This window comes from Podarcis raffonei, chromosome 1 (genome assembly GCF_027172205.1).
Source record: "Podarcis raffonei isolate rPodRaf1 chromosome 1, rPodRaf1.pri, whole genome shotgun sequence".
Lineage (NCBI taxonomy): Eukaryota > Metazoa > Chordata > Lepidosauria > Squamata > Lacertidae > Podarcis > Podarcis raffonei.
This window is the reverse complement of record NC_070602.1, coordinates 86,691,295-86,706,089: the sequence shown is the minus strand read 5'-3', so window position 1 is coordinate 86,706,089 and position 14,795 is coordinate 86,691,295. Positions and strand designations below refer to the sequence as shown.

The window sequence follows — 14,795 nt, the reverse complement described above, 5'->3', positions numbered from 1 at the left end:
GTCTAGTTTGGCCCTAAATCCCTCCCAGTCTAGCTGAATCTAGAGAGGTTGGGGGATGACAGGACTGGAAAATGGAACTTCTCAGGTGGAGGGGTGAGTGGGCTGGGCATGGCCTCAAAAGGGTTCATGTAATTGACCGCCTTGGGCATCAAGTGCCACCATTCTACTTCTCCCCTCCAAAAACCTTCCATTGGGTGTGGAGACTCCCCACCACACCCTTGTTGATTATTACTGTCCCTGCCTACATGCCATGAACTTCATTTACAAAAAAACAAGGGTGTGCTTCTTCTCTAGCTTTTATTGCATTGAATGGAAAACAGCTAGCTAATCCCCAGTGCATTTTCAAAATAAACCCATCTTCCTGTTTCTTATTTTTCTTCCTTCCCCCCATTTGCTCAATCCATTATATAGTTCTAGTCATCTCACAATTTGCCCATCCTTTCCTTTCCTGTTCTCCTCCCAGCATGTCCACCCCTTTCTAATCCTCACATCCTGCCATATCATTCTTTCCCTTGTCACCTTCTTTGGCAGAATATTTTGCAGAAATTGTTGCCCTCCTCCCTACTGTAGGCCAGCTCCCTACACATAGTTCCAAAGAATGAAACAATTTAGATAATTCCTAGAGGATGAAGTACTGCCTGGGACTATGTCTCAACTGGCCAGGCTCAACAGCAGTTAGCTTCCCTGAAAGCAATCAAGACAAAGACCAAGATATTGTGATCCAATTCATATAAAAATGCTCCCTTATCTAAGAAGAACCTCTTTGATGTAGTAGAGTACAGAAGCTTAGCCCTACAATGGATCTCAAACTGCATTTGAGAAAATAAGCTGCTTTCACCAAAGTTATTGAAATTGGCAGGATGGCAAGAGGAAAGCTCAGCTTTAGCTCATGGGGGGGGGGATGAGAATAGGTGAGAATTGTTTCAATCAATATTCAGAAACAAAGGACACCATGGTCAGGTAAAAATAATCTACTCAGTTTTTTTAGTTAAGATGGCTACAAATGCTCTACATAATTCAGATATATACATATTTCTGTCACAATGAAGCAAGATTGCCACTAGTGTTATTCCACTGTATTTATGGTGGTTGGGTTTTGTATATGGGGCATAAGAGATACCCAAAGCATTAGTCAGTGATGTAGTAAAGCAAAAACGCTTTGAAGGAATGTTGCAAAACCCAGAAGAGGGCATTGCAGTGTCACTAAAACACATGTGCTGACCTGGGGGAGTTTGTGTTCTCAGAAAGTCCTTTGCACTAGGCTTTCCATGTAAGATAGATTCCTGTTTTTTCATGAAACATAGAATATGCGTGAGAGATGGAGCCAAAACAATGGGAGGGAGTTGTCATCTTAAAGAAGACTATGTTTTCATTCCAAACATTTGGTTTTGTGTCCACACTTTTTCATCCATAACTATGGAAAGTAATACTTTCAGGAAGGCTACCATCCTCAACATTGGAGACTGAATTTCAGTTTTGGAAACAACAGAGAATTTCCTCCAGCACAACCCAGTCATGGAAAGACATTGCAGTTCTTCCTTCAAATTGAATGAAAGAATAACAAGTGTAACTAGGCACTAATTAATTAGGCATTGTCTTCCCCCTGTCCCCAAAAAAGTATCTGTTGCAAAGGAATTAAGGGATACAGAAGTAAGCCTGTGGAGATGTCAGGAATCACAGGGTTTATTTGACATAATTGGATAAAACAGCCATTGCTAGTTAATGTGCTGTTACACCTTAGGATCCATGAAGAAATTGATAAGTTAAAGTTCTGAAGCAAACTCGCCTGATTTACAGTTCCCAGATTAAGCATGCAGATTGGAACATGGAATTCACACTTAATTCCACAAGGTGGTCTAAGGGTATATTTTCAATTTTTAAGAAAACAAACAGAAAACTGCCACTTGGAACTTCACACACACACTGTAAATGGGGCTGAAAGTGTCCCAGTGTTCCAGACATGGGCATTTACTGGGGAGTGGGGGTGGGCAAAGGAGGCAGTGCCTTCCCCCAATGAAGCATAATACCCAGATTCCCAGCTTTTGTTATTTTTTTCTTTATGTTAAAGTTCAGATAAACACCTTTGTATTAGCCTATAGTTTAGGCATCCAACTTTGCTAAAATTAAGATGTTAGGCAAATGTACAGGCACTATCCTCATTATTTGTGTATGAGAAACCAGATTGCTCCCCACTTTCAGTGTTCTCCTCGCTGCTACCCCCACAAAAAAAATCCAGTAGACTCCCAAGCACTTTGTTCAAAAGTGAGCGAGGGGACAGGATGGGTGAAACTTGTCCAAATGATTCCAACAACTTTAGAAGGTGGTGCCTTTTCCTGTTTGGGGTGTGCACTGAAGAAAAGGTTCAGTTCAAGCCCAGATTTGACTCTTTAGAAAATGGGCTGGCTAAGCTTGAGCAGCTTCAGAATTTACCAGCTTCAGCTTGGGTTCAAATAGGACACTTGCTTCAAAAAAATCCCTTGATTTAGAACTGTTGAAGTGACCCAATCAAACATTGAGGATGACAATGGTTAATGTTTGGAATTTCACTCAAAGGACTCCTATTGAAAACAGAACTGCCAACTTTGGTTCTCTCTGTTTCTCATTTTTCCAGTATTAAATTCAGTTCTCTACATTTCTGCAGCAATTTGCTTTAAAAAAATACTCATGAAAAGGATTGAGCAGTTTAATGTGAATTTCTCCTAATAAACACATTTATGTATGCAGTTTTGACACATGTACCACATCTTTGAAAACAATCCCCCCCCCCCAATATAATGCAATGTAAACATTGGTTGGTGAACTGCATTGCAAAATTCAGAGAAGTGTGAATTTTGAAGTAGGGCTGTGTTTCAGTTCTCCTATTGTTTTAGAAAGAGCAAATTTAGTAGATCCACCTTTAAATGAAAACTGAGTTGAATTTCTTCCCTGCCTGTAGCTCCAGTCCTCCCTGCCAAAATGTCCAGGTCCCAAAGGGGGAAAGTTTGGGATCTAGGACAGGGTAGCAGGTAGCAGCTTCAACAGCTGTCGTTTCATGGATAAGAGGGGAACACTTAAGGTGCTTGCAGCTTATTGGCACTATCCCAACAGGGGCTTCATGGGTTGAAACACAATTCTCATCAGCCCCAACTGAAGCTGCAAGCATTGTTCTCCAAACCTCAGCCTTCACTTTTCTGTACATTGTTGTACAGTCATACCTTGTTTTGCCAGAATGGACCCCTGGTCACTAGCTGAAAAGGACACAGGGCAAAGCGCTGTGTGCACACGTGCGGAGCAGTTTGTGCTTCTGTGCATGCGCAAGCAGCAAACCCGGAAGTAACCCAGTTCTGTTACTTCCAGGTTTGCCGCGGACGTTCGCTGGAATGGATGCTAGACGAGGTGGACGTTCACAGAAGTATTACTGTATTTCATTAACGTGTATTCATTTATGCCCCAAACTAATTTGAAGTAGTCCCAGTAACGAAGCTGATGTACTGTGTATGCAGTCCTGGCGGTTAAGTATGAGTATGTAGGATGGGCAGCAGAACAAGGCTGCAGTAAATTAACAGACACTTTGATGTGCAGTAGGACTCGCAACCACCCACCCACTCCCCCCAAAAAGGATGGAAAAGAAATCCTCCATCTTGAGAGAGGGTGGAGTCATATGGCATGAATGACCCAGAGCAGTCAAAATGCAAATTACAAATGCCTGCAATTTCTGTGCAAAATGAGCTGTTGGGCAGCAATATAAACCAGAAGCCCGGGAGGAATGTTGAAAAGGAAATAAGGCATTTGCTCCCTAACAAAAACATTGCATTGTTTTACTGGTTTAGCAAAGAGACATCTCCTTAGATTTATGATATATATTCTCTCTCTCTCTCGTTCTGGCAGTCAAATCACACTGGACATATGGGCCCACCCATGTCCATGTTAATGCTTAATGTCAGAGATATTTGAGGGAAATCAGACTTCCTAGCTTGCTGTGGTCCACTGGCTAATTCTCTGACAAGCTGAGATTGTGAAGTGGTTGTACATGAAAGCTCTGAGCCAGTAAAACCATGGCTGAAATTTTGCCTCACCTATACAGCCATGAGTTTGTGGTAAGCCAGTGATCTCTCATGCAGAGGCCATGATCATATTGATTTTCCTTAAAGGGCAATTGTGAAGATTATAGAGAAAGCAAGAAAGTTAAACCCTTGAAAAAGAATAGAGGCCTGGAGTTGAAGGTGTTTGTTTTGTTCTTTCTGTGTCACTTCATTGCACTTGTAACTCACCCAGAAAAAGAACAGACACACATTTTGTTTGGGTATTCTGAGGCTGCATACACAATACACATTTAAAGTACATTTTAAAGCACATCCTCTCCACTCCAAAAGAAAAAAGAAAAAGAATCCTGGGAATCCATACAATCCAAAGAATCCTTAGTGTTGATAGAGGATCTCTGTTGCTTACAAACAAGATTTCCCTAAAATATATCTGTTTATTCTCAAGTTATTGTAACAAATGCATGAACTGAGAGAGGGATCATTAACAGAGCATTTAAGGGTCTGAAGAGAAGCTGTAAAACTTGATCTCTGAAGAGCTGGCACCTAGGAGTGGTGCCTAAAGTGTCTGGTTGGCATTTGTTATAAAAATTAATGTTACTTGTTTTAGGACCCACTTTCTTTCCTAGGAAGAAAAGACAGCCAGGAATGTTGATTTGATTAGTCTCAGAATATGAACAAATTTATGGCAGAAGTAGGGAACCTGAGGCCCTCTGGATGTCATTGGACTCCAGCTCCCATCGGTCTAAGCCATCATGGCCAATTGTTAGGACTGATGGGAGCTGTAGTTCTGTAACATCCAGAGGGCTCAGGTTCTCCATCTGATTTATGGAAATGGTCACATTAGAAAACAACCCTTAGGCATGACATACACAACTGTCTGCAATGGGGAAACAGAATATCCTGCATTTCTCTCCACTGTGTCCCAGTGCTCCATAGCTTGTGATTCACCTTACCCTACACTCTGATATCATACCCTCCAACATCCCACAGAGGAAAATCAGGATGCACGTCTTTCAGGGCCGTGCTCTCGTGGGAGTCAGGTGACTCGTACAAGAGCATGCCCCACCCCCAATAGAGCATCTTTTTAGGCTGTGCTCTTGTGGGAGCCAAAACAGGAGATCCCAGGATCCAATCAGAAGCCGAGGTGACTTCTGTAATTCTGGGATGTCCCGCTCAAAGTGGGGTAATTGACAGGTATGTGATATCATTGTGCTGTATATTATCCATGCTTCACTTTGTTGGTTGTTGATGATGTCAGGGATTGTGTAGCAGGAGGAGGATGGCAGAATATAGGATAAGCTGAAAAACATGCTGCAGAGGGGAAGAGCCTCACAGATTGTTTGCCATTATTGGCACAGTCCCATGTTTCCTGTTGCCTGTAATTTTGCCTTTTCCCAGGCTGAACAGAAATTACAGTTTGTAATCTTGCTGAATATCATGGCTTAACATGACTGAAGATCTTGGGTTTTGTGTCTTGTTCCAAAGAGTACTTGGCAAGAGTTTGTTGATGATAAACATTTAATGCGTTATGTGCTTCACATACTAAGTAATTTATTATTAAGTCACTGATAAGAGCAAGCAACTGAAAAGTATGTCTGTCAGTCATCTGGTAGCAGATGTCACTCAGAAATACCTACGTTCCAAAGCACCTTGTTTCTGTTAGAAAGAAGGATGGAAAGAGAATTGATATGGTGGACATGAAGGGAGAAGTGCTTACCCAGTACATTAAGCTCTTTCAGATGAGTTTTTTTATTCACCATTCCAATTTGCTTGAACAAAGTGTGCACAATGGTGGTGATGTCTGGTCTTTACAGTGCATTCATTCTTTTTTGTTCATGGGGCAGATGCTTGCAGGGTGTTTGTATGTATCCTTAGTAAGTTGTTCAACCCACACTTATCAGTGCATTTCCCCATCACTTCCCAAATTGCAAAAGGTCCATTTTTTATTTTTCAAAAGTCGATTTGTTGTGCTTTAATCCACTTTAATTGTGCAAACCTAAAGTCCTTGCATGTACCTGAACCCCTCTTGCAAAATACAGACACCCTGGAGGCACTCAGATATTGTTTTAAAAAGAAAGATCCCATTTTCTAGAGAACAGAGCATAAGAATCCCAGCCACTCAACCTGTGGCAAAGAGTTCATTTGATGCAATATATCTAGCATGGCACAAGTGAGAGTGACTTCCCTACTTTCTGCCCCAGTGTTACTTTCCAATGTGACAAAACAGGAAAAATAAAGCAGATTCTATGTTCCTATGCAGATTTTTATCAGCTCCACCTCTCATTCCATCTTTTCCCCAGCTCCTATTCTTCCTCATCTCTTCACCCTTTCCTTCATCTAACTTTCCTCTTAGACCCCTTGTTCTTTTCTCTGCTACTTCCTAGGGATTTTTCTACTTGGAGTTCCACTATTGCTTCTCACCAAAACCACTCCACCCCCTTTTTTGTAAGGGTCTTTGTGCAGCTTTACTCTGGCAACTTTACATTCCCTTCACAGCAATGGCACTACTTTTTCAAATATTGAGAAGGAGTCCTCTCAACAGTATTTATAATGTATGTGACTGTTCTGTGACATAACAACAACTTAACCAGTAGCAGCAGGAAGGTGCTTACAGTAAAAGACTGCCAGTTATTAGCCTATGATAACCAGATAGATGCCAGGGTGGTGTTGTGGTCTAAACCACTGAGCCTCTTGGGCTTCCCAATCAGAAGGTCGGCAGTTCAAATCCCTGCAACAGGGTGAGCTCTCGTTGCTCGGTCCCAGCTCCTGCCAACCTAGCAGTTTGAAAGCACGCCAAAAAAAGTGCAAGTAGATAAATAGGTACCGCTTCAGTGGGAAGGTAAACAGCATTTCCATGCACTACTCTAGTTTTGCCAGAAGCGGCTTAGTCATGCTGGCCACATGACCCACATGACCCAGAAAAACTGTCTGTGGACAGTCGGCTCCCTCGGCCTGTAAAGCGAGATGAGCACCGCAACCCCAGAGTCATCTGCGACTGGACTTAACTGTCAGGGGTCCTTTACCTTTTTAACTAGATAGATAGATAGATAGATAGATAGATAGATAGATAGATAGATAGATTCCCCCCATTTCTGTATCATACCCAATGCCTCATGTGGTGCAACCTTCTTTATGCATTTGCATGCATTGGGAATTCTAGAAAAACCACTGCAGGGTGAAGAAAAGGATTTTGTGGACACAGTGACCCTTGTGTCCTCCCAAGCAGGTACATGCAAGGTGCTCCACTAGAAAGCCCCTCCTGCTCTCTGCCCCAACTTTTTGTTGCAGAGGCTGGGCTGCTGTAGGAGAGGTCCACATTTACCTAAACAGGTGATAATGAGTGGAAACTGCTACTGGTCGTTGTGTAATCATTTCAGTTTTTCTTCAAAATTCTCCAGGGGTTTTTTGGCAAAAGGGGCAAGCAAGAATGGCTCCATTCACCTCAAATTTCTCTTTGGGAGAAATTCAGGAGCAACTCTAGAACTGGCTGGGATCATTTTCTATTATTCTTTTGCAGTGTGCGAACTCTTCGGTGTGAGAGTGCAAGGGAGCAGGAGTGAATACAGCCACCATCATGATTTCCCTGTGCAAAAAGTAGAGTGTCTTTATTCCTTTGCTCCCTTAAAGTTTTGAGATACAATTCCAGCAATCCAGACACCAAGCTGGGCATTTTCAAGCAACAGTATATTTCATATAATTGATTTTGTTTAAAATCTTATCATTTATAAAGCCATACAAGGAACTGCAATGAGTCAAGATAGCTGTACAAAGGGAAAGGAAAGCTTAGTTGTGCATGGTCCATTCACACGTGAACCATGGGTGATGCAGAGTTGTCTCTTAGAGAAGTGACAAAAGGTATGGGCACAAAGATACAAAATATAAAGGATAATTCTGTCTGTATAAATACATAAAAAGGGAGTTAATTCTGGCATGTGGCTTGGTTCCCTTCCCATTTGCATGTTTGGTGCGTGCTTAAAAAATGGGAGGGGATGCAAGAAGAAACAAAAAGTTGCTTTAAAAGGTCATTAATACTGATAAAGGATGCTGTAACAACATTAACCGTGGTAGTCATAAAACAGCAAATAGTCTGAACTGCAATTTTAAAGTCTGGATCTCCCTGCTTCTAGCAGCTGCAACCCTATAACCATTGTCTATAAGCTCTATTGTCTTCAGTGGAATTGACTTCTGCATAGAACTGCCCTCTTAACTTGAGAGTAGATGTCACTGACTTGAATGGGATGTACTTCCTAGTAAACACTGTTAGATTTGGACCATTTGGCTTTAAATCTGAAACTGATTTTGGAGCTATGCCGCTCATCTCCTGTAGACCTACTTTAAAAAGTGGGAATTGACTACTGGAGATCAATGGGCATGCTCCAGAGTTGAGTAATTTTATGCTGCTCTTTGAAAAAGTACCTACTTGCAACAGAAACCAGCATCCCAATCCTAAACCCATCACTTGTAGGACCACATGATTGTAATGGGACATTTCCAAAGAATATGGTTAGGATTAAAATGTCGTCTTTTTGTGGGGCTCAATATACCAGTGTCGTTTTAGGAGTCTTTCTTTGTTGCTTTTATTAATAACTATACATGCTGCTTTTCTTTAGCCCCAAATTCAGGTATATATTGGATGGCATTGGCTAATGATTCATTTGGAGAACCACAGGAGCTTTGTGGGTATGCTGCCAGGTTGCCATTACTGGGCAATGGGTGAATGAGGGGCCATGTTGAACAAGGGTTTTGTTTTTTTACGTGGGTGAGAATGCTGATGAAAATGCTGTACAAACACTATGATGACAAATTATGGAACAACTTCTAAAATGGGTTTACAAGGGGGCTGCAATAGGAGATGCTAGTCTTCATTGCCTTAGTATGACAGAAGCTATTACGTCCATGTATAAACCTGGGAGTTTATTCCTCACATGGCCTCACAACGTGATGGCTTTAACCCTTTTAATTTTTAACTGAACTTCTTGGCTTAATCAGAACAGACTCAACTTGAATAACGTGTTCTGGGTCATCCACGAACAGATTAATAAATTGATGGTTGCCAGATTATAGTAATATATTGGGCCTGTGGCCTTTAAATGTTTCTCCAATACATCCAGTTCCAATTGGTTTCTTTGGGGTATTGGTCTAGTATGGTCCTTATGACTCTGGCCTTATGACTTTCTTCTACTACAAGAAAGATTTAGCAAAACTACAATGCTAGCTCAATGCCCCATGTAGAGTAGCAGTGCAGCTGTTTGCCATAATGCAGAGATATATTAAGTCAATAATCCTCACAGTTATATTGAGCTGGATGTCAAATAATATTTGTTGCTGCAAAATATTAAACATCTTTGTCCGTTGTATGTCAGCTACATAGAGACAAAAAGAGACAGTACTGTCTCTAATGCTGTTTACTTTAAATTTATTTCACAGGCATTGGGAAGGGATTACTTATTTAAAAATAATTACTTATTTGAAGTTGTATTTAAAGAAAGCAACTGCAGGAGCTTTAGGAATAAATTTGGGATTTTTATAACATTTAAGGAACTGGACATGAGGCTACATGAATGGCTTTGCTCCTGTTCTCTTCTACATCTTACTTTGGCTGTTTCACTGCTCAGTAACCTTCCTCAAATCTCAAGTTATATATCAAATTAGTTGGTGGAAGGGTGATTTAAGTTTTACAAATTTGCTAGAGAAAAACATAATGAACAAAAGTCACTAGTAAAAACGATTTTAAAACAAAGAAAGAAAAACTAAAGAGAGAAAAAGAGGCACATTCAAGAAATGTACAGCCAACAGGAAGAGGAAAGTGCATTTCAAACAGGTATCTTTGGCAAGATTATGCAGTTCTTTGTGTACGGAGGAGGGTGTTTGTGTGCATGTGTATAAAATATAACACCTTCTATTGAAAGGGTAGAGTTATTACTACATTGCATACATGGGGGGGGGATTACATTAGACATCAGTCCCAGGCATTGGAAATGAGTTGGTGAGTTTCAGATGGCATTATCTTCCCTTGTGCTCTTTAAAAGACATTCAATAAATGGCACAAGTTTTTTTCTGGGATTGCAGCAGCTCCTCCAGCACTTGGGAGTTTGGCAGAAAGCAACTAAACCAGTTTAGAACAGGGACTTTCTCTCTCCTGTGCCATAAACAGCCTCCTTAAGCCTATGAAGAAACTGTGGCTGAGGCAAATTAACACCAACAAACCAACCCAAGGATGACTCACCTAGTGAGCAGCTCACTTACATCCTGGGCAAGTGGCTGGGTGCAGGGAGATCAATGGATAAAGAACATAGCAGACGCAAATAGCCCCACAAGGCAGAGAAGGAGACAATCTGTTGCCTCTGAAGTTGTGACAGTATTTCAAAAATTGGTTGCCTTCTCCTCCTCACATATGCCAGGATGTTCCTTCCTGGGTTGGCACTGGCAGTCCATAAAAACGGACCAGGGGTTTCCATTGAGATTGGTCTCCTTTTGATCCCTGCTCTATGGTTCTTAGCACAAATGGAGAGGCACAATGCAAGTTGAGGGAAAGGAAGGAAGGGCAGATAAAAATCATACTCCGCTAACCCAATCAAGATATACACAGAAATTATTGGGTCTGGGGGAACTCTCATTTCTTCTAGCAACTTCTTGTGCATCTTTGTGCTCTTTTTCACAAGCACTTGGTTAGCTCCGGATCGAGAGCCACCCTGGAGGAGCTGGGGACCTGATCTATGGAAAAACTGTGGTTGATAAATACAACAGTTACTCCTAAAATGCAGCTTTTGTCTTGAATGCAAGCTGGAAAAGCAACAAGTTACATAATGTGATTAGCTCTGCCTTTTAGAATAAAGCCATAGTCAGCAAGTATGGCCCAAACACATAGGGATCTTTAAACTTTCCATCTTCAGCTAGTGAGTTAGTAAAGGAGCAGTGAGCAGGTCATGGCTGGAAGCAGGTATTCTGACATGCGTGTGCCCGCCATGATGATATATATGTGACCACAGAAGCCTTATATCAAGGTCACTTCCTTTGAATGGCAAAACAATAATGAACCATAAAGTTTCAATACCGCTCTCTGTGGCAAGACAGCAAATGATGAAGGGGAAGGGTGAGATTGCAAATTTTAATTTTTTGAAAGCAGTGAAAAAATGAAGTCTGAAAAATAGAGACTTTCAAAAAATATATATATTTATAATATTTATATATATATCTATAGACACAGTGTTTCTCTAATTGGTTAATGGCAGGGTGAGACAGTTGCAGGTGAGGGAGGGGGAATCATCTTGCTTGAATTTTGCAGAAGGAGGAAATATTTGTAACCTAGAAGAGAATAAGCTATCGCAGTCTCTGGCATCCCATCTGGATGCGGGTGGGGCAGAGCCTGGACGATGACACCAATAACTGATGCTCCCACTCCATCCAAGGAACCATCTCAACAACAGTCCTTGGATGCAAAACTCATGCTTTATACAGTATCCAGAAATAAGTCTCTCTTCACACACTTTCACACATACGCACACCTCTAACCTTTGCGTCACTCAGCAACGAAGTACAAAATTTATACATGCTCACTTGCTCATTTCTAAAAATGAGGAGGTGGGGATGAGAAAGGCTGTATTGTTGCACTGCCCTGTGGCATGATATCAAAATACATTGCTCTTATGGGGCTGGGGTGGAGAGGGATGGACATCTTTTGAAATCTTGCCCATGTCAATAATACTAACCAAATAAGCACTTTGTACTAAGTTATACATACAAGAGTCTATAACATGGACAGGGAGGAGGGGGGAATGTAGGAAGATGAAAATATCAGAGGAGGTAAAAGATAGATAAAAGCAATATGGCAAAAATAAATACTTTTTGTGTAAATTTCACTTCAAATTTTTTTGATTAGCTTACATTATTTCGTCAGTATATTTCATACATACATACATACATACATACATACATACATACATATATATATTATATCAAGGCAATGAGAGAGCCACACTCTCTAGGGGAATTTAGGTGACTGCATGACTTGGAGTTTGTATTTTGACTTTTTAGTGAATGTTGCATGGCTTCATGCTGAAGTGCTTCATCAACACACACCCTGTCCCTAAAGATCTTCCCCTGCTAATTCAGGAACCCAGATGGCATTTTAGGGGAACAGACTTTTCCTCCATTGTTTTAAATGGGAGGTCTCAGCCCAACCCAACCCACACTGTGTGTTATGAGTCCTGTTGCGTGTTATCAACAGAGGAGGGTGTGAAGGGCTTACTGCCCACATGCTCCTTATCTGTTGACTCAAGTTGTTGTCATGCATGCTAGTCTCTTCATAAGTCTTTGACCAATCCCCGTTGGACCAGCTGACACAGCAAGCCAAAAGTGACTTGCTTTCAGCAGGGCCTTGACTCTAGCCTAAGTAGAGGTTGAAGAATTCACAATAAACCCATAGGATTTGACACATGGGAACATCTCTTTGTCCATTCAGCACAAGTGTTCATGTCTGGGATTTGCCAGTGCAGATGATGTGAGAACCCTACACAACAGAAGGATACTTCCACAACAAAGCAGACGTCTCCTGACAAGTCAACCTTTCCTTGACAAAGATACCCAGAGCCATTAGTTAATAGGCAGCACTTCCACAGGCCCCCCATTAGGAGTGACAGAAGTCATGCTAGTAAAAAGACTAATTTGTGATGTTGGCAGAAAAATGCATAGTTCCTCCATGGCTGCTGCTACAAACCTACCTCATTCACTGTGAAAATGGATATGTAGCGGCTCTGCACAAAAAAGATTTGCAAGGTAGAAACTGCCTCCCTTTCCACAACAAATGTCAGTTGAGGACAACACTGCCAAGTGTCAACTAGTGTGTCGGTGCAAGATCTGATGCCTCCAGAAGCAAACACAAAGCCTGGAGAGGCAAAATAATGAATTTTGCTACATATTAATTGTTGAGCTCAAATGGATACAGATTAATCAACTATGGCTGTGCTTAAGCCAAAGCTCACACCAAGTTGGCTCTCCTTACATCATTATTCCTAGTGGCTTCAAAACAAGATCCCCCTCTCCCCATTACTGGATCATTCATCTTGCCTTTGCGCAATTGAATAATTTCCATGCAAGATACAAAATGACGTGCATGCCTACCGAGAAGGGGTAAGCCTGGACAGGAAAGGAATGGCATTCCCAAACTGCTGGTATTTAATTTTTTTAGGGGCAAGGGGATCATAGGACAGATTCCCTGTTCAAATGACCTACCATAGGTCTCATTGCATAGAAACCAGAAGATATAATTATGATGTGGCTAGCATGCTCCTTAAACTTAGCTAGGGGAATACTCCCTGCAACTCTGGTATACAAATTATGTGTGCACATGCACTGTGCACATGTATGAGGTGTGGACTTCCTGCCTCTGTAGTAGATCAGGCGCTACTCCTCATGAGGCTTCTCCTCCAGCTGGAGTAATGGAGGCCAATGTTCCTAGAGGAGGGGGAGAATGCAGGGGTCAACCGTTCTGAATAACCATCACATCATTCAGCAAAGTCATGATCTTAACACTGCAGATTTCCACAGATATGTATTGCAACAGGTGCACACTACACAAATGCGCACACACAGGCACACGCACACACGCTCCATACATTCAGCAGTTGAAGAGTTGGGAGCAATTACTTTCAGAAATGGGTACCAATGATTGCTTGTTCGGCATGTCTCTCAATGTGATTCCTGCAGCTCACGTATTCATGATTTTTTTAAAGTTTGCCTTATTTTCTAAACAAGCAACTACTATATAGTCCTACCCCACAAAGGTAAATAAGATCCGTGCTTTGGCCTGTGGGGCTGAATTCTCTGATTTCATGCTGATCCAAAAAGCCAAAATTGTCTCCACCTCTTGAACTTGGCAGGGAAAGGCGACGATGTCGGTTCCTTGGTTTCTACTATGTACGTACGTTTGCTTGGTTTGGGCTTTTCAGCAATTCAGACCTTCCCCCAATCTCCCTCTCTCCCCCCGCCCCCTAAAATTGGTTCACTTCCCTCTTTTGCAATGCACTTCCTCGCACTCCTTCTCGGAACAACTCCAAGTCCTTCTTCAAAATTCAAGGGCAAGAAGCCCCCTTCAGGGGGAAGGCATCGGTTCATCTCTTCTGAGAGGAGCCGAGCATGACCCTGGAGACAAAGTTGACAATGGCGGCAGCTGGTTGGTCGGGGTCCAGCTCAGCAAAGAGGTGGCAGACGTTGTCTGTTGTACTGCCTTGTTTCCTGGCCACAAAGCCAAAGAGTCTGCAGAGATGACAAAGAAAGGAATGGGAGGCGAGGGAGAGAGAGAAAGGTGTAAGCTAGGGCAGACATGAATAACCACAGCTATTTGTGGAGCAGAGATTGCATACTAGTGTTATCAGATAAGCTATATAAATATTCAATCTTCTACCAGTGGAACTTGAGACATGTATCACATGGAATTGGAGGTGGGGAGGTGTGGCCTTTGGAGAAAGGATGTGGATTTCAATTGCTGTAGCTCCATTATCTAAGTAAGAACAAGATGTTTTGGGTTTGTTTGTTTGTTTGTTTGTTTTCAATTTTAACTTTCAAAAGGAAAGTTATAAATACTAGATGAAACAAAATGGAACAAAATGTGATCCTCCTCCTGTCATTTCTAATTAGAGAAAGAAAAATCCAGACAGCTGGAGATTCTAATAAAAACACCCCTTGCTACAGACAGTACCTAAAATTAGTGGGGCCCATAAGCCCCCAGAGCTCGCTCCAAGCTACTCAGCTAGAGGCAGTATCAGGAGGAGAACG

The 14,795-nt window shown here is 41.8% G+C and overlaps 1 protein-coding gene across 13 annotated transcripts in view; it reads right to left on the bottom strand.

The window, feature by feature from the left end:
• Window positions 1–11,116: 11,116 nt before the first annotated feature.
• The window catches only part of TNS1 (tensin 1), a 315,520-nt gene continuing 311,841 nt past the window's right edge, over window positions 11,117–14,795 (bottom strand). For all 13 annotated transcript variants that reach the window (XM_053402387.1, XM_053402396.1, XM_053402412.1 and 10 more), the window contains one exon: window positions 11,117–14,276. In XM_053402387.1, coding sequence (XP_053258362.1) covers window positions 14,132–14,276 — 145 coding nt within the window. In that variant the 3' untranslated portion in view covers window positions 11,117–14,131. The remainder of the gene's footprint in view (window positions 14,277–14,795) is intronic.